General features: G+C 32.5%; 1 protein-coding gene across 1 annotated transcript; it reads right to left on the bottom strand.

The window, feature by feature from the left end:
• Window positions 1–20,019: 20,019 nt before the first annotated feature.
• Window positions 20,020–20,954, bottom strand: LOC128999137 (serine/arginine repetitive matrix protein 2-like). The gene has a single exon (XM_054425510.1). It carries the CDS (start codon window positions 20,892–20,894, stop codon window positions 20,094–20,096), a length of 801 nt encoding a protein of 266 aa, XP_054281485.1. The 5' UTR covers window positions 20,895–20,954; the 3' UTR covers window positions 20,020–20,093.
• Between the last annotated feature and the right edge of the window lie 622 nt (window positions 20,955–21,576).

Genomic DNA, 21,576 nt, shown 5'->3' with positions numbered 1-21,576 from the left:
AATAGCTCGTTGTGTTCACGGAGATGTTATTCTAACCATTTAATAAAATCTTCATAGAAATTATAGATAAATGATTACAACTTACTTGGATTTAAATCTCGTCATGTAAATAGTATGAATGAAAAACATTATTATTAAGTACACAGATAAAACATTTGTCAATATTCAATCTAACATAGTAGCCACTCTATTTGTTTCAAAGAAATCTTCATTTTACAATATTTTGTACCTCAGTGTCTCTTTGTTGCTTCGATGGCTTCTGTTCTTAGTTTAGGGTTTTCATATTTATTTCTAAAAAAAATTAAATACTCAGACTAAAACCTGAAATAAGGTATCTTTTGTCGTTTCTATTATATGGTACTGCATGCAAAATAGCTAAAATAATTGTAATTTATATAGTATCGTTAACGATATGCAGTTTCCACACTATTTAATATAAATTTTTAAACTGTCAGTTAGGATCGAATTGATCCCGATACCTCAGTAATTTTCTCTGTTAAGTTACACATAAGAAAACATATAAAGCACGCTAAATTGATATTTAAGTCATCATGTGTAAAAAAAGGGTTTTTATCAAACGTATTGTTCATGAAATGTATTTTGTTGTGATAGTTAGTCTTTTAGACGACAAAAGTTACCTAAAAATGGATTGCATTATTATTTTATGTTCATACCTTGTTGTCAAATGATAAGAGTCGTTAAGCTTTACATACAGTACAAATTATTATACCAATGCTTACATAGGTAAGCGGATACTATAGTATTGTTACAACAGAGTTTAACTTTCGGTAATTATTTTACAATATATACAACACCATTTTAATAAGATTTACATATCAAAAATTACTATTCTCCAATAAGTATGCATAATAAAATGTTAAATAAACTTGAACCTGGCAAATCATTTACGGAAAATGGATTAACATTGTTAAAATACCTCAGTGCAAATGATTGAGGGTTAACATTGCAGTGAAATGCGCAACACTTCTGTTTTTCCCAAATATTTGTTACCCTTTATTAAAAGCAACTGTGTTCCCTGCAACAACAAATTGTTGGCAATGATAGATAAAGCACTAACCCATACAGTGAAACTGCCAAATAAAAACCAATTACTCGATAAAATAACAACCGACAGAAGTGATTTTACAGATAGCTGATGAACAATTACATATTTGATTAATCGGGAAGTGAGTGATTTACCAAATATTGAGGATAAATAGATTTTGGGATCTATCAAAAAGATGTGATTGTCGTTTTATCATATTTTGAATAAACTTTGGCCTCTGTGAAGTGGAAAAACCCGGAAAAGCCACATAACCAACGCTGTGATTCCTTATATAAATGATATTGAACACAAAAAATAAGCTTTTACCGTGTAAAAGTACTGTTAGTTATTGTAATATGAACAGAGAAGTTTAAAATATTTTGTCATATAACAATATCAAAATGTAAGTAAATATAAAATGTGTTTGTTATTTTGTATATTATTTGTTATGTTTGTATATTTAATTATCTAACACCTAGTCGAAGAAATAAACTTGTATCCCATGTTGTTTTTCATCCAGGCGTTTAAAGAAAATATATAATAATTTCACTTATATCAAAACAACATTAGTATATTTATATACATACAGTAAAGTGAAATACGTCCAGAAATAAAAAGTAAATGTTTGTAATAGTAAACAACAATATTGTGATAAGGTTAATGTTAATAGCTAAAGAAATATAAACATCCCTGTTTAATAAACATGTAATTAAAATATAAGTTTTACAATCAACAAACAACCTGTTTTTGTTTCTAGTAAATAAAAACCTTATATTTAGGGTCATATTATTTTTGTTGTGATAACATTGTAAAAGGCAGCCGAATAATCGTGTTAGGTAATATATCTATATAATACACGTTTTATAGAAATAATAATTAAATTTAAAAAATATTTTACACAGGTTCAAATCTTGTTCTGTTAATAAGAATGATCGAACATTATTCTGAAATTCACTATTAGTTACAGATAATTACAGTATTAGCCCGAATATAAGTTATCATATTTTATTATAGTGACGAATTGTATTTTATTTAAATGAACTGATACATTTTCTTTCTTGGTGTAGCACGAGCATTGGCACCACTTTCCTTTTTTGGTCCAGGGCCCGAAGTAGCAATAAAACCACTGATAGGTCAAATTGATAAGTGATTATAACGAAAATTACGTTTTTTTTTAATTTATGGGCATTTTAAAAATATTTTGAAATAATATTTCCTATCATCAAACTCAGCATAACGATAAGCAGTTTGGGGTATTTCATATTAATTCAAAACATATTACCTAATGGAATTTTCAAAGCACCAATGTAGTATGTTATCGATCATGTTTATCGTTGTGGAGAATATAATATATGAATAATTTATGTAAAATTTTTGACCAAAAATATATCTTCCTAAAATTTTGAAAGTTTTTTTATTTTATGGATTGCATTAAAAACGTAAATAATGGAACTGTATGTTCTTTTCAACAGCAGAATTTAGTTGTTATTAGGATGATTTGATTTCTATAAGGCATGAGTATAAATGTACAAATTATTTTTCATGACGTTTGTTTGAAAAAAACATCTGGAAATTAACAAATTTCTAAAAAGTTAGTATGAAGTATTCCTGCAAGATAAGCTTGAACTTAAACATTGAGCTTGATTAACTTAAAACAAAAATTCACAATAATATGCAAGAATTTTAAAGAAGTCGATGGGCAATACATAATTATATTTAAATATACAATGTCTAGCTTACATATTGAGAAAGTGTTATTAAACATACGTGTAATCCCTTTATGATTCTATAAAATCTATAGAAATCTTTATGAATTTATAGTGTTCATTATTGCGTTGGCTCTTTTTTTTCTGCAGGAGAATACATTACTTGGAAATACAGGTCCCTAATTTTAATTAATACTACCTTCTCTGCTAACTTACTACCAATTCAAGGTGAATGGTTACTACGTTAAGACTTGTTATGTTAATTTAGCAGAAAAGCAATCGATCGAGTTAATCACTGGTGTAAATTATCTGAATATCGGTACTAATAATGATTATCTAAACTTCGTAGTCTAACTCCGTAACCGATCACAACTGCATCAATAACATTTAGCGTTGCGGAACTATAATGTCTCCTTTGATATTAAGTTCGTCCTTACTACAACCTACAACTCCTCCTAAGAAGAACTAAATCTCAATGGTAGGGTCAATAGTTTGTTATATTTAAATCATTTTCTATATGGCCATTTTCTTCTAATTGTCACATCATTATCAGGTTGTTATATGTGACCATTATACTTTATCATCCTGATATCCTCCTTTTTATTCTACAAATAATTCTTCAAAGTTTGTCATCTTCACATTGAAAAACAAAATTTATTGGTTCCAAACAGTTTGAAAATATTAAGTTTTTTCTGTAAAGTAAAGGTCCTATGAGTGTATGTATTAAGGCCCCATTATGAAAATATGTTCGCTTAGGTTGAGATTATGTTCAGTGACAAAATTAGTTTTCGCACAAAGAGATATATTTATAACGAACACTTTTTTTCAAGTTACTTTAAAGAAGAACTAAATCTCAATGGTAGGGTCAATAGTTTGTTATATTTAAATCATTTTCTATATGGCCATTTTCTTCTAATTGTCACATCATTATCAGGTTGTTATATGTGACCATTATACTTTATCATCCTGATATCCTCCTTTTTATTCTACAAATAATTCTTCAAAGTTTGTCATCTTCACATTAAAAAAACAAAATTTGTTGGTTCCAAACAGTTTGAAAATATTAAGTTTTTCCTTGTATAGGTAAAGGTCCTATGAGTGTATGTATTAAGGCCCCATTATGAAAATATGTTCGCTTAGGTTGAGATTATGCTCAGTGACAAAATTAGTTTTTGCACAAAGAGATATATTTATAACGAACACTTTTTTTCAAGTTACCTTAAAGTTTCATAGAGCTTACCACGCTATTCACCAAATCGGCGCAATACAGTTTTAACATAAAGAAATGTTTTCAATATTTCCACCACCTATAAAAGTTCTCTTATGATTTCAGCACTACTCTTACATAATATCATTGGTATTTCTCCTAATTTTAGACAGAAATACAGTATACTACCAAAGAACTCTACATGTTATTTATTTAACAGCATGAGAAAAGTTAACACCCTTTTAAATTTTGTAATTTAGTTTGTTGTAACATTGAGACCTCAGCAATTCTATAACCATAACAACAGCTTGCCAGCTTTAAAACTTGCGTATACACTCATAACATAAACACTCATTTACACTCACAAACTCATGCCCGGGACAGACATTGGATGAGATAACGTTAAAATTGATAAACCATGATAACCTTTGAGTGTCAATATTTATACAATTTGTACTTAAAAAATGATTTTAAATAGGGTAGTGTTTTATGTTTCTTATAAACTTCAATGTCCTGTCACCGTAAGCTACTAGTCTTTGCGGTGATAAAAAATAGTGAAGAACCGTTGCGGTATATCACTTATTTATAGGTGACTAAAATATTAAGATAATATTTGGAATCAAATCTAAATAATATGCTGCCATTATATAACAAATAAAAACCACAGAGCTGAAATAACTGGAGCTGAGCTGTCTCCAGTTATGTTTGAAGTATGTTTTCAAGATAATAAATCTGGCAGATAAATTATAATATTATGTTGTTGTATTTTTGCTATGAAACAACTCCGAAACTAGTGTAGCTACCAATCAATATTTTAGTTGACGAGGAAGAATATTTTAATAAATCTTTACCATGCGTAACACTCCGGATCACAATGATATCCCCTATATCAAAATATAACTTCCTGGCAAGTTACCGGCACTTAGACAACATTATTTATGATAAAAATCTCCTTCCAATGCCTTATAATTAAATTTTACCTTTCAAAATGTATTAGTTAATAGATTTTTTTACATTTATACTCTATTTTGCCTTCTAACTCCTTAATGATACGCAACATTGATTTTACGCCCAGAAAATCTTTATAGTTGTTTAAGGATGGTAATTGCAAAATAAATGTTTAAATATTGCATACTATAACTGCAGTTGAGGATTAGTTCTGGGCTGCAAGCTGAATAACATTTTTTCATTTTTTCACTTCTTATGACTCCTTTGATATAAGTTATTTGACTTGTATACATACTTCAACGAATTTATGGGCTGCATTTTAGTCATTTGAAATGTAACTATTCTTAACAATAAAACAAACAATAATAATAATAATAATAATAATAATTTGAAGGCTGCATGCTAGTCGCCTCGTGTGTAAATATACTTTAACGATTTTATGGCTGCATGTTAGTCAATTTGAGATGTAAATATACTTTCACGATTTTCAAGGCTACATGTTATTCTTTTGAGATTTAAACATAATCAAACAATTTCATGATAGAATGTTATTCATTTGACATGTTATCAAACTTTGACAATTTTTGGGCTGCATGTTAGTCACTTAGGCCTAATCCATTTTCTAGGCTGCATGTTAGTCACTTAAGCCATTTTCTGGGCTGTATGTTAGTCACTTTAACGATTTTCTGGGCTGCATTTTAGTCACTTAACGATTTTCTAGGCTGCATGATAGTCACTTTAACCATTTTCTAGGCTGTGTTAGTCACTTAAGCCATTTTCTAGGCTGCATGTTAGTCACTTTAACGATTTTCCGAGCTGCATGTTAAACGACACTAGCCATCCACGACTCCTGCTGGCAGTGATGACAGCATCATTGTCCGATACACGGGCCCTGGAGTGTTGTGTGACAGGGACTATTATCCTCCCTACCACCCTCCAAGTGTCACCAACACTCGGTCTATCTATTGTTTTTATAATGTAGCCTTCCCTCCTTTACTTTGACCACCCTGACAAACCTGGCGGAAAATCAATCTACGGCCGTAAAAATACGAATTATGTACATCTAAATTTATGATTGTTGAAAAAAAAAACTGTAAATTGATGTCAGGATTAAAAGTATACAAATGATAGTACACGGACCTATTAGAAAATATGTGTAACAACTGATTTTCGTTTGTAGCCATCGTTTCACACTAGCAGTATTTTCCAAATTAGTTATGTGAATAAATAAAACAAATTTGATTATTCAATTCCTTTAAAATTAACACTTTAATACATATACTATTCCACAAAGAAAAGGAATGAAATACATTTTAAAACCTGGCCTTGTTTTTAAAATTATTTACCTGCAATAAAATAATAATGCGATTTCTAGTATTACATTACCATGTCAAAATTATTGTGTGTAAATTGAAATAAAATTACTAAAGTAAACAAATACCATACATTTGCTTAAACTTTCAAATGTATTAATTTTTACAAATTATATAATTTGCACTTATTAACTCGGAATCATTGTTGTTATTTCTTTCCAAACAGATATTTTTTGTCTGATAAAAAAATAAGCTCTTTGGATATTCATTAAATTATTTTGAATCGCTGCTTAATTTATATAAAATGTTTACCATACTGTATACAGAATATTAAGAATGCTTGTAAAAAAAAGTGTTTTCAATTTCGTGAATAGTACTACGTACTACGTAGTAAGAGGTAAATCCCATATAACTAATTTGAAACTTAAAACTGTCTAACAATAATTGTGATTCAGTCTTTTGTAAGTATAATATGAATAGTCTATAGTAATAATACAACACCTTGAAATAAAATGTTTCATTATGCCGTTTACGCCGTCTTAACTTCATTTGCTATTTAAAATTTTAAAAATCTTTAGCGGTCATTGAAGGTACATAAAGAGTATCGCAAACTACATTGTTTTATTATAAAAATCTTTTAAACTATAACCTACTTGAGGAATTATAACGTAGTCAAAACAAGTATTATTTTAAATGGTAACGGATTACCGAGCGCAGTCGATCTTTACAAAAAGAATGAACCACATAATACGCTGTGTTTGTGACAGTAAATATAATTCGGTAGATTGATTGATTATTCCTTGTGAACGTATTTATTCAACAATTGTGAGGAAGGCAAATATATTTTTCATTCAGCAAGGTTTGTCAACTGTATTATATTTACAAACAGTTCATTGTTTACGTTTGTTATACTTATGTTGGATTCAAATTGTTATCCAGATATAACTTTCATAAATGTTTTCTTAAAGATAAATGTTCAAAAGGCAACAATTAACCGACATAAAGTCTAGGTGTTGAAAAAAGTATATTTTATTTATAGGCTTTATGAAGGACTTGTTTGAATTAAAACTAAAGGTGGATTCTGAACACTTAGCACAATTTTGAGTATGTTGTTTTGAAGTCGAATACATAAAGATCTACAAAATATAATATTTTTGCACAATGCATCCGCTGGGCCAAGGATTCAAATAAATCGAGGTTTTATACATAATGTAATAAACTATGCGTTTTACTCGATTTTTGTAACTTACATTCTTTATATCAATGTTTATTTTACGTATCTTGACAATAATTGAAAATCAAGATACTAGTAATTCATTGAGTCAAATGCCCTGGTATCAACTAATGATGCTATCTAACAAAATGTCCATATATGATAAGGTAGTAACAAGACTAGGATTTGGACAGTACCTTAAAAAAAAACTGAAACACTTCAATGGCATAAATAGACACAAAAATAAACATTGTATCTTGGCGTAGGGGTAATGTCTCGTCCCTTATTACCTCAAAGTTCCGCATATTGTCAAGTAAACGTAGGTACATAAATAACATTTAGTATTTAAACCGTTGCAAATTGATATAAATAGAGGTCTAGAAGTTATTAGAGCACCTAACCTCAGACACAAAAGGGGGGGAGTATTATTGATAGACTAACTAACTTCCGGTATTTGTTTGCGTAAAGCCCTACAATTATAATAATCACTCTCTGATATCTTAAAAGCTATTTTAAAACACCTACTAAAGAGTACGTACGTCTGTACGTAAAGAGAATTTACTGGGAACATGGATTGTTTGCCAAATTTCAAGACCACTAGGCCTACTAGATGATGGAGGCAATGGCTGGTTTCTGCATTCAGAGATTCCAGATCGAAAGTGAAAAATACATCCATAACATTTAATCCTAAGTAAAAATATAATTGACCTTCATATCTTGAAGTGCATTCCTATAGTACTTTTGTTATAGTATACACTGGCTAGCGATTGGCCTTATTGAATGTTCAGAGTAGTTGAGCTGTTTACAATTCACCAGACCAACATTTTAGAGCCAAACTGCAAAGTCAGTAATCCCTCCTAATTTCCGAAAATCTGTCTTTTACATCGGGCCGGGAGTGGGTACTATGCACAAGTTAAAAAAGAGTAGTGTGGTAGAGTCTATGTAATAGACTACCACTATATTTTGGTTGCTGTGGCTAATGCTTGTTGATTAAATTATTCTTGAACCAACCTTTTCATATGTTGTTTGTTCTTTAAGTCTTGCTACGAAGCCTTTATACTCCTGCATGCCATCTCTTTGAAATATATTCATGTCATACGGTACTATTTTTGGGTTTAGAAGGATTAGTATTAGTTGAAAGTATAAATAAATGAGCTCATGTGAAATACGTGGCACAGATTATTGTTTAAAATTCCAAAAACAAAAAACTATATTGGTTGCAAACTTTTGAAGGAATACAAATAGTACATTTTGGTTGCGTGAAGTAGTAAGCTAGAGGATAAACCAAACGTAGTTGTAAATTTGGCAAAAGTTGAATTCGGTCAAAAATTGCTTTCTGTTTTGTTTTTTCTATAAACTATCCTACTTATCAATTCAATTTTGGACCAGGAACATTGCATCGGTATTTACAAACATAATAATGAATAAAACGTAGTATTAACTATTCTCATTATTAAGACCCAAGCAGCCGAATGTATGCCTATCACAATATAGTCCGCGGGCAATGTATTTAACCCTAATTAAAATCTGGATGCAATTAATCTATTCAGGTATTTTCAACTGAGCAAGATTGCAGAAATCTCTTATTGCGGACGTAAAACAACAGAATTGTGCTTGAAAGCCATAATGCAAGCGGTCGAGTGAGCTTTTCATTCCTGGTAATTATTCTAAACGCGATGCATTAAATCGGAGGATTCTTTTGTCATGGAAGGGTTGAGCGATGACAACGCCGGAGGCAGAAATCCCCGGGCAGCTCATGGCGTAGCTCGCTGCTCGCGTCTTTGGTAATTGACTGATATTTATTAACGAGAGCTTGTTTTGTTCGAGCCCCTTCCCCTAATTACGGTACATGCCCACTACCGTAACCCCCCCCCCCCCCAACCAGTGTACCTCTTGCACGCATCACCCACAACTTATCTGCCGTGCTTCAACCAAGTCGTGTACGAAAGGTTCAAATTTATCATGAGTGTTTTAAAACTTGTTTTAAAACGTGGTCCTTATCAATCTTTTTTTTTGTATTGTTTGGTTGTGCCTAAACAAATAGCAAGAATTGGCCGATAACCAACTCTCTACTGCATGGTAAATAATCTTTTGATTTATAAGTCAACTATGGTCGACTTGGACTCTTGAGTTAGTTTTGTACAGTAACCTGTGTAGTATAGTACGACGGTGTGAAACACTCCTAATACATGTTATTCGATATAGCAGATAAGAATTAAGAGATAATAGTCGACAATAATAATGAATCGATCATTGAGGAGGTCCATTTTTATAAATTCCTTAGCATAAAACTTCACCGAGGGCTCAACTGATTTTACTACGTAGACACTGTCTGTATGAAGGCTTCTTCAAGCTGCTTTGATTGAGAATTAAAAATTTCATTTTGGTTATGTTCAAATCACACAAATCTTGAGTGAAATTATGCTAGAAGGAGGTGTAGAGAAACACATTCTGACTATCCCCATCCTTTCAAAACAGCCAGTAGGGTGGCTAAATTACTACAGTTGGTAGTTCTGCAGGGATAGTACGTCTATTACATCACAAAGTTTTGGTGGGATACAACACAAAAGTAGATACTGACTGCAACTGTAAAATAAGTGATTATAAAATTAAGAATAAGGCAATACAACTTCACACGAATGTGTACATGGCAGATGGGGGGTTTGGATTATTTATTTGTGACATCTTATTGAAAAATATGACGTGGTTGTCACAAGTATATTACAATTTGGGGATAACAAAATATTTGTGTGCAAAAGACCTTGAAGACTTCAAGAGTGTGACTTAATACCATTTTCGCCTATTGGAACGTACCGTGAAGTATAGATTCCATTCCTATGTTAAGGGTACAACAAACAGCAACAAATCTTACTCAATGTTAAAGGTTAAAGATGTCACCATTTTTATATAATAAAGAACGTAGACTAATTTACCATCCAACGTAGATATGAAGTTATTAAAATGCTTTATTTTGACTAATATTTAGACTTTGTAATAACCACTTCAGATTATTAAGAAAGATCATTTTTAATCTACTCCTTCTTCTTTAAAAAATAGGGTGATTGCCTCTTTAACCTTGCATTTTGCCCTCCACATAGGCCTTGGACATGTGCACAGGAACTACCCGGCAAATAAGGGGTGGGCTGGCTCAGTACTAAAGGGAACTGTACTTGTAATTTGTATTTAGAGGCGAGCACTCCTCAACAACGTCTACTATAGTCTGTGTGATTGAACCTGTATCCTGACCCTCCGTCTACCTGGGACTAGCCTGGCCCATAATTCATTGGCCAGTCCCCAGTGTATACTGGGTCAAGAGACATGTTCTATCACACATACTATACTCCAACGACTGACCAGCACACCAGCTTGGACTATCGTTACCAACTATAGCTATATTGCAGAAGTGCTGTTGTTTGGTTTGCAGTGGATTAATTTATATGTTTTATTTTTTCAGGAAAAGACTGAAATATTATTTTTAGTTCAATATTTGATGTAAGACAAAGCCTATTGTAAATAACTTAATGGCCGAAATACATCTTGAGTCTTGCATCTTGTATTTTTCATTACATGAAATATAGATCTAGCAGAAACTAAGAATGTAAGGTTGTATTGTAACACACTCTATGAGAAGTTTGTTTAACTGTATCTCTGAACAAGTCTTGCGACAGCTGATCCATGTAGGTTGCGCGTGTACTTCAGCATCGATACTCAATGTTAAGATATCTCAAACTAGTGTATCGTAAATTGTTTGTGTTTTCTTTGCACCTTGAATCGAAAAACGCACACGGAAGGAAAGTATTGTTCACACGTATATTTCTGAGAACCAGCTCGAAGCTCATTTCGGACACTGTTTTAGTGATCGCATCAACACACATGAGATATGATTCCTCATCGTTTCACCATTGTGGCGGTGACCGTTGACTGTATCGCTGGTGTGAGAGTGCGGTGGCGGCGCGGCGCGGCGGTATCTACCCATTAATTAGGGGTATTTGCAGATGAAGTGTTGGGACGCCACGGGGGTGTCGGGACGCCACAGGGACGTCGGGGACGCGGCCATGTTCGACCAAGTGTTGGGGTGTGTTACTATAGCAACGACCCGCCCTCCCCTCTCGTCACCATAGTTACCGGTCACCTACCCCTCTCCTGATGAGGTGATAGGAAAAGAATCGACGGACCGGAATACCCCTACACCGTATTGATTCAGACTCCTTCCTACCCGTAATAATTGACGTCAGCCGGACCGTCCTCTACAAAAGAACGAGTTCTTTTCAGATAGCTTTGCCGAGTCGGAATTAATTATTGGCGGGTCCGTTCCTCCACTTGGAGACGTTGGTCCTCGCAACAACGTAAAGCGATCGCCAAACTCTCCGGTCCTCTCGTAACTCGGATATCGAGGACTTTATTGATTGGCGATCTTGTTAAATAAGTGACTGTACACTGGACAGTGGACATATTACGAAGGAATACAAGTGTTTGGGGAGGGCGAGCACTCACACCGATCATGTTGTTTCTTATGATCCACACAAAATAAATCTAATCTTATTACACTGAAATAGTTGTATCCATTGTCAATACGGAAGTAGAAAATCGTCCGAATAATAATTCAGACCGGAAAAAGGTGTATCTACTCACACTTAGAACGTAGGCTTTATGTTAGATTTTTTTTACGAATAATAAAGAAAATCTGTAAAATTAAGAGTGACAAATTGTTGGTAGTGTAAAGTAAGTTTGTTTGAATACTGTTCAATAGTTTACCATTTAAAGGGGATGAGCCGCCGTGATAATTAATCATATTCAATAAGACAAACATACTCCTGTATTATTTGACTTATTTATGGAAATAAACTTAGATAAAAGATGGCACATAAATTAAAAATCCAAAAGTGTTCAACAAAAATATGTATAGCATGGACAAAATAAAGGATATAAATATGGAAAGATTTTTTTGTTTTGTAATTTCAAAAGAATTGACTTCTCAAAGTAAGTCCGTGTTATTAGCAAGATACTGCAAATTTCAGTAATTTGTCGAAAAATATTTTTAAAATCATGCTTTGTTGAAAACAGCATACTTCTTAAAAATCCTTTGGCTTTATATGTCAAACATTAATAATATCAAGAACTAAATACTTATGTACTCAATATTGTAGACAAATTATAATGTAAGTAATTTAGTAAGTAAGAAATCAATCGTTTATGTGGTACCAATAATACGTCGATAAGCGTATATTGCAGTCAAATTAATCATAAAATAATATATAAATCGTAGTTTTAATAGTTATTCAATAAAAGCCACAGTATAATGTGCATTTCAACGTCAAAGATGAATATAAGTTACTCGCTATGAAAAAGTAAATATTAAATAGCTATTAAAAATCCTTTAAAAAACATTTAAACAAAGTAATGTTATGTATTAAACAAAAGTAGGATCAGTTCAATTGACTTTAAAATATGATTTATAAGAACAAATTGTATTATAATCAATATTTTATATGACTATTTTTTTAAGTTTTTGTTCATTATTTTATAATGAACCATTTTCTCTGAGAGTGCTAAATAATGACATCATCCCCTGAGACTACGAAACCTAATTGGATCCGTATAATTTAGTAACTGTTTAGAAAAATCAACTTGCTAATAAAATGTTCACATTTAAAAATACTGATATAAAACTCGCTTATAAAATAAAAATAAAATACAAAACATTGTCGTGATTGCAGTGAACCCTAAGATTGTAAATTGACTGTAACTGCTCACTATGGTTGCGCCTTCAACTGTAAGGGTAGTCAATTCAGAGGCAGGTTACTTGTAGCGGTATTTCAGCTTCCTTAGCAGCTATTTCTTGCAACAATCTAGGCGTGATTTGACTGAGCTACCGGTTTAATATTGATATATAAATTGATATATTTCAATATTTGAGATAAATATAATATTTTATTTATTTATACCAAACATAAGTTTGTTTTCAAATCTTGGCATCATCAACAGTAATAAATGACACAAGGACTTTTAAAACCACACTTAAACTTGGTGTTAATGTATTAATAAGTTGTTATAAGTCACATAAAAAAACCTAATCCCAAAATAAACCTATAAAGCTACATGCGAAAATGTATCGACTATACAGTTTAGTATTTGATTCTAAATATTAAGATTTCCGTTGAAGTTTAAAATGTAGTACTGTATTTCAAATATGAATAGCTGTGAAGAAGTGTCTTACTAATTTATGATTGTGTTAAAAATAAATTAAACTATTGTCTTGAAGTGTATGTATGGCTTTACCTATAGTTACAATAGTCACTTGTTCTATAGTTTCCACTAACTAAAGTACAGCGGTTTAGAGGTGTATCAAAGTCTAGGATACCAGAACATATTGTTTTAGTCGAATACGGTTAGTAAACATTTCTCATTCCGAAAAATCCACAATGACAATTGGTTTATACTATTACGTGGTTTTTTAAAAGGCACTTACAAATCTTTACTTATATAATAAAATGTATAATACAATTTATTTTCCAGCTTATTTAGTAAGTTGAATCTTTGTGTTGTATCAATTATGATTCAAATATTTTTAATGTATAAATTGTACAGCAATTGACATATCTGTATTTTTCGAGAAAGGATGTTTTACAGTACTAAAAATTGTAAACCAAAGTTCAAATAAATAATTTGACAGAACTCACAAAATCGGCGTTCAAAACTATTATAATGGTTTTACGTATCGATACTTGACACAAGAATAGCATGATACTTAAAGTATTTCGAGCGCAACTGCGACTCCAATGCGTTGTATTGAATACACGTTGCGTTTAAGGTGTACTTTCTCACTGAAGTCTGCTATTAATGATGAGCAGGCGAATAATACCATGCAATACAAACTTGTATTACTTAGTTTAATGTCCGAATGAAGCGTCGGGGGCGGCTTATGAAGCGAGAGACTTAAGATAATTACAACACCCCCCGTCAATTTGTTCTTGAGAGCGTCAATTCAAACGACTCAAAGCCCCGTTCCCCTTCGGATTAATTTTCATTCTTTGTAAGCGGGGATGTCAATTCGCAGCGTTGGCAGATACTGCAAAGAGGGGGTGGTCCCAAATAAATTTACCCCCTCCCCCCCGATTCAAAATGACCCAGCGTACGCACATGGCGGGATTAAAAGGGGCATTTGCAAAGTAATCGCGAGCAGACTCAGGCGGTTCGTTTCGCACCGATGAGTACGATAAAAATGTAATGGCGTATCATTGGTATGTCGCTACAACTATGGATACCCGGCCTTTTCTTTACACTTAACACTTAAAGTACAACGACTGCTTTGAGTACACAGGGAAAACCGCCACGTCTGTTAATAGTAGAAATAGCATGTCAGATATAAGTAATAAGAATAATTAGGCTTAAAATGGATAGAAGCAGTCGTAGTTGTGTAAAATCCAACCGCTTGACATAACTGGTGCTATAAAATACATCTCTTAGTAATTGCTTAACATGTATTTTATTCAATCCTCGGGAAACTGTAAACCTAAACATTGTAGAATAAAAGTCATTCAGTTGAATTGAACATTTGTACATTCAATTACGTGCACAAATCTGTATAGTTAGTTGGATATAAAATTTAATACGACGTACTAAAAAAATACTAGAAATATTTACTTGTATGACAATTTCAACATATGATATCTAGTCGATTTTACAGATACACTTGGTAAAAATGAAGAAATAAATGAGAATAAATAGATTATTATGATTTTTGTAACTGCTGTAAATTGTATTTTATCCTCCCATCTTTGCTATATTGTGTTTTATGATATTTGTAGTTTTCTTTGTCACAGTTTGTTACTAATATTTTAACCAGATACTTGACTCTTGTTTCATCTCCCTTCGACTTCTTATCACAATATCTCAAACAAAACATGTTTATGGTTCCTGATAAATTTGTTTAATCATATATTTACAGTATTCACTCAAATTGACTTCGTATATCAAACAAAGGTCCACACGCAACTCATCACGACACCACGTCTCACGAAGTACTGGTTGTTATGGTTATTTACCAAAACTTTTTTGTAGCTTGATTATTTTTACGAGTATTGATTTTCAATGCTTAACACGATATTTTGCTATCCTAATTAATGATATACACTAATTAGTAATTATATATACTACACAATTAACCTCAGAGCAATATTAGAAAATTCATAGTTTTGTCTTATATTTTTTTTTCTTTTTCTTATAGCTTAATCTGTATTAGAAGTGTATTTCAATAATACCACAAAAGATTTGTATCGAAAATAAAATAAAGTACAATGTTCAAAGTAATGTTAATGTGTTGTATTTTTTCAGGTTGGAGGTTCAAACCAAGATCATCCTTTGACTTTCTACGCTGTGCGGCCTAAAATATACAGCGCATAAATATGAAGCATTCCACGGGAAATAAGAAAATTGTGTCAATTGTATACAATGCAATATATGAAGCAATATTTTAGATTTCAGAAAACCCTAAAGGACATGAAATAAAGAAGAATGAAAAACAAAAATAGATAAATACTAGAGCATGAAAACTAATTTTGTTGAGCTATAGGTCCACAGTTATATTGGTAATGTAATGATTGGTGGTATGTAATTTAACACCTTCAAATGATGTGATATATTTTGACTCTTTGAAGGCTTCATGATGGCTTAATCCAAGAAACAGTTTTGTTCCTTAAAATTTCATGCGTAATTTAGACTTTTTTAGAATTTTATTTGGGAATCTTTCAGATTTGGAACGTTTTCTGAATATTTTGATACACTATTTTATTTGCCAAACTAATCATAATGTACCTAGTTTTAGATGCGACAACAGCAAACAAGGATAACATTGTGTAGGTATTCAAACCAGTTTACGTATACAACAGTAATACAGAGGATAAACTACTTCTTTGAAAATAATTATTATACACTGAGCCACCATCTCAGTGGAGTGGTTTTCTTGAATGGAGTCCAAGCAAAGTAAAAAAAAAAAAAAACAGACACAGGTATCGTTAAAAAAATGTAAGGAAACGTTTTATGGTTTTATTTTGTATAGTTATGTGAGCAGAGTGACATACTAAACGTTTTTGGGACAATGTCAATTAGAATTTGGGATATATGCCTTAACTAGAGACAATTTTCAAAAAAAAAAATTTTAGTTTTAATAAAAACTTATTTCTAAAAAAGTTAAATTTAACATTGTGTTGTAGTTTGTAGCTCGTCTCTAACTGTTCCGATTTTAATGATCTAAAGCTCAAATCAAAGCCCAAAAATTACTGAATGATTTAAGGCTAGAACGAACTGCAAGCGTTAATAAGAACTGGAGATTTAAGAAAAATAATCTTAAAAAATGTTCAAAGTACGAAAAAGAAATGTATTGAGATGATTTTTCGTTTGAATATATGTTCAACACGAAAAAATATTTAAAAACGGATTTTATCATTGAAATTAGCGTGAAAATCTTGTTTTTAATGATGTGTCACAACACTATCATTGCTTTTAAAATATTTATCCAATATGGCGGATCAAAGATGAAGGCAAAAAACACGTTCCCTATCAAAATGAAGTACTAACCACTGAATAAATATCGTTAGTGATCCCAAGTCAATTTCTTGAAAAATGTGCATAAGAAATTCATGCGGTATATACTTTTTAATTTTTCAAATGTTGGGGAAAACCGCCATTTTAATAGTGATTTTAGGCGTTTTCCCGGGGACCAATTTTTGAAAACTTTTAGTATGTCACTCTGCACACCCAACACCATAAAATAAAACCATAAAGCGTTTTCTTAAATTTTTTTAAGGTCATATCCTATATTTCTCTTTCTAATACCTCATTACATTGCGTTTATTGATATAAGCTAAACAGAGAAATTCTTTGAGAATATCTGCCATAAAACTTTACATTATCATTTATCAACATACCTATTTTGTTTTCTGCAAGGGTAATATGTTTTTATATGAATTTACTGCAAAAAGTATAAAAATTTTCATCAGCTTCGTTTTGAACTCTGCATTTAATTTCATATTTCTTTATTCATATATCTGTGATCGCTAACAGTCATAGTATATGCTAAGTACTAGTAGTTGAACTTTATTAAATATAGAAACTTGTGTTATTATTATGATACATTGAGATATATATTCAGATTTTGTTATGATATGTCCAGTTCATGTAGTTATAAACATTTGTCTGATGGTCCTCTCAGTAATAATATATGTATACAGTAAATCAGGAAAATAACAAAAATGTGGTAGCTAATCTATACATTACTATACATATAATTATATACATTACTGTATATTCAAACTGATATGAGAATTGGTATGAGAACAGTTGCTTAATGGTCCACTTAATAGGAATGTTATAGGTACATTTCTAGTAAAAATTTACATTATTAAAAAATAAAAATACAGAATTTGGAAGGTTGAAAATATGTATGCGAACATTGTAAATGATGCAAGTAAGGACATAAAAATATTAATAAATATGTTTAATATTAGACATTGAATGTGTAAATTAGAAGTTGAGGGTATAGTAAACATAGAAATTGAAACAACCAAAACACATTTTAGAAATAGGTAGGGTTTTAACAAATTATTTGAAACGTATGATACTGTGAATTGTTTGCAAATTTTATCATGGAGGCTTGATATTTCAGAATAGTTACCGGATCAAATTCAATTGAATATCATATAAAATTGTAACGATGCAACAGTATTTACAAAACTGAAACACTAGGTTTTAGGGTAAAGTTACAGATTACATTGAATTAAGTTAAATTTCAGTTGGAGTTGATTAAGCTGATTCATATGGTCATATATACGTAAATCTATGTGAGATTTTCGACGTATATGATATGCGATGTATGTTTGTACGCTATTTACTGCACATAAAACCACTCAGCGAATCTCACAAACATTTTAACTTGGGCCAGGCCAATTGTAACGCATAATAGTTTTGGCGTATAATGTTGAATTAGTTTTAGTTGGAATATATTCGTAAATGGTTTAACATCACGAAATATATGAAATATTGCCTAATCCTTCTTAATTTTCAGGGGAAACACAAGAACCATATATCAAAACGGTAACTGTATACACCTCCGACGTTTGTTTTTTATTCGATTGAAACATTTTCAAACTCCTTTCAGGAGTAGCAGATAATTTACAGAAAAACCAAAAACCATTTAAGTTTGTGAAAGTATGATTACTTTTAATGAAAATTCATTTGCTCTACACAATGGTTGTAACTATTTGCACAAAGTTTTAAAACAAAATATAAATGAATTTCTGGAGAATTATAGAAGGTTAAATACTTATTTTGATAGAATACAGTAAAGATCTATTCGACGTACAATGTAGCCAAAATCCCAACCTTTATATTATACAGCCGGATGTGTAACTAGTAACGTATACAAATGTTTGGGCACTTCTAGATGAGCTAGAGACGTGAAATTTTCGGTGTTTTGTAGGTCTAGTGCCAAAACCCCCGGTAAAAATCCGAAACTGGCATTTTCCCCTTTCAACCCCCCCTAAATTAACAATTTCCCCCCCTGTTATTCTTATGGGAAATATCGTTGAAAAACACCAAATTTGGTGAGCTCATCTGAACCGTTTAGAAACGTGCTAGAGACTTGGAATTTGCGTAGTATTGTACTATGGGATCTTACATTACTGGTGAAATTCGTAAAAACCCCATTTTCAAAATTCTACCTCCCCAAACAAATTCCATAAAAATTTCGGTTTTTGGAAAAACATGTTTTTTTAAAACGGCTGTAGCTCGAAAACCGTAAGAGCTAGAATCGATTTGAGGGAAAATCGTAGGTTCGCAATTAAATTTTCTACAAGACAGTTTTGTCAAAGAAGGCGTTATATCGAAATTCGCACTCCTTCACCTTCAAAAAACGCTCTAATTCCAAAAATTGTGAAAATCCCCGATTTTTTTGACGTGTTTTTTATTTTTAAGGCGATTTTTCGTATATATATTTTCACTTTTTATGCTCCCAACATTGAGAGGAAAGTCCCCAAAGTGACCTTCTATAATTTTAACCTACGGAAAAAAATTAAAAATGGTGGATTTTCAATCAAAAATATAATTTTTAACGAGCGAGGCTTTTGATGTTTAGTTTCTGATGTCTCTAATCATGTTATAACCTGAGAGAGGATCATATCTTCCTTCCTTGATTGATATTTCAGTATTTTTAATTTAGTAATTGATATCTCAGTTAGGTAAATAGGGAGGATTAAGACTGTTCGTAGTTGTAGTTTACTTTCTATACACTACGCATCTGGGGTTTCTTTTATTATTTTTAAGATTGCAACTGTTTTTAGTTTAAATATTCTCTTTAATTATCCTCTTCCCAAATGCATTATATGGTAATACATTTTGCAGGAGATTGGTTAACACATTCAGGACCATGTAACACAATAATCCTCATAGACGAAGGCAAGGTATTATGATCACTGCTATTGAGCCACAACTAAATCTTTCTACACCATGTCTTTTTTAATTCTTTAAACTATAACATTATGTCTAAATAAACAACTATTAGAAGCATAGAGGATGTTAATTTATTTGATGGGACATGACAGGAAGGAAATTAGACAAAATATAATTATTACTCTGGAGGATTGTTGTGAGACTCCCCAGCTTGAGCTTAAGGAGCAGATTCTTCGTGTTTGCGGCCTCGACGTCTGCGCGTGCTTCTACGAGACCTGCGTCTTCGACGAGCCATGGTGAGATCATCTAGGTCATCTCGCCTCCTAGCGTGTCTTCTAGATCTCTTCCGGCGACGACGAGCCATGGTGAGATCTTCGGAGTCATCTCGCCTCCTAGCGTGTCTTGTAGATCTCTTACGGCGACGACGAGCCATGGTGAGATCGTCGGAGACATCTCGCCTCCTAGCGTGTCTTGTAGATCTCTTACGGCGACGACGAGCCATAGTGAGATCGTCGGAGTCATCGTTGCGACGTCTTATAGACCTACGTCTTCTTCGAGCCTGGATAGTGCTATGTCTCCTCCTGAGTCTTTTGCTAATAGACCTTCTCCTGCGTCGAGCCTCTATCAGTTCACTGCCTGCTTCACGTTGCCGTCCCGTTTGTTGACGGCTTCTCCTTTTGTACCGATATCTTTGTTGTCTGCGACCGCGGGCTGCGACTACCTCATCATTGTCGTCGTGACGTCTAGCTCTTCGACGCTTTAGTGATCGTTTGCGTCTCCGACGTGCCTCCAAGATTCTGTTCAGTGCAGGGTAGAAGCGGTTTTGTCTGACAGTCAAGAATCCCTTTTCTACTGCTAGTTTCAAAGACTTCTTATAGTCCGGGAGAGTTTTGAGGCCGTAGTTGTGACGTAGAAAGTCAGCGACATCTGAGACGCTAACTCCTTTCTTCTTATCGAGGTACATCACCGCTGTCACGACAGGACCTACATTTTGATTACACCTACACGCTCTCAACATCTTGTCAAAATTTGAATTTTCTCGCAGCTAATTTTGATACACCTTTTCTATGAAGATTAATTTAAAAGTGAACTGTTGCTACGCAACATATTTTTATTACAATATAAGTGGTTTAAGTATTTTATGCAATCCAAATGGTTAGTTTTGGTTTAACACCGGAACCGTCATCAGGCTTCACAAGAAAATTGTCGCTTCTTGAGAAGGTCGTCACAGTTCACACAAAAAATTACAAAACATCGAAACATTAAAAACACGACACGCATGACTAGATACGACGACGCAACCATCAAGAGTTTACATCTAGACTATTTTTAATTGTTTAACGGATTCCGTACCATGAGATACGAGACTCCTTGTAGAGAGTGTGACGACTGATAGGCAACGTGTTGAAAATAATCCCAACCTTTATATTATACAGCCGCATGTGTAACTGGTAACGTATACAAATGTTTGGGCACTTCTAGATGAGCTAGAGACGTGAAATTTTCGGTGTTTTGTAGGTCTAGTGCCCAAACCCCCGGAAAAAATCCGATAAGTGGCATTTTCCCCTTTCAACCCCCCCTAAATTAACAATTTCCCCCCATGTTATTCTTATGGGAAATATCGTTGAAAAACACCAAATTTGGTGAGCTCATCTGAACCGTTTAGAAACGTGCTAGAGACTTGGAATTTGCGTAGTATT

Source organism: Macrosteles quadrilineatus, unplaced genomic scaffold (assembly GCF_028750875.1).
Source record: "Macrosteles quadrilineatus isolate MER2022 unplaced genomic scaffold, UCM_ALF_1.0 Scaffold_7__1_contigs__length_78375512, whole genome shotgun sequence".
Taxonomy (NCBI): domain Eukaryota; kingdom Metazoa; phylum Arthropoda; class Insecta; order Hemiptera; family Cicadellidae; genus Macrosteles; species Macrosteles quadrilineatus.
This window is presented reverse-complemented; position numbering and strand designations above follow the sequence as displayed.

Coding starts and splice junctions, on each gene's coding strand:
- LOC128999137 (XM_054425510.1), bottom strand. CDS start 20,894: ATGTTGAGAGCGTGTAGGTGTAATCAAAATGTAGGTCCTGTCGTGACA.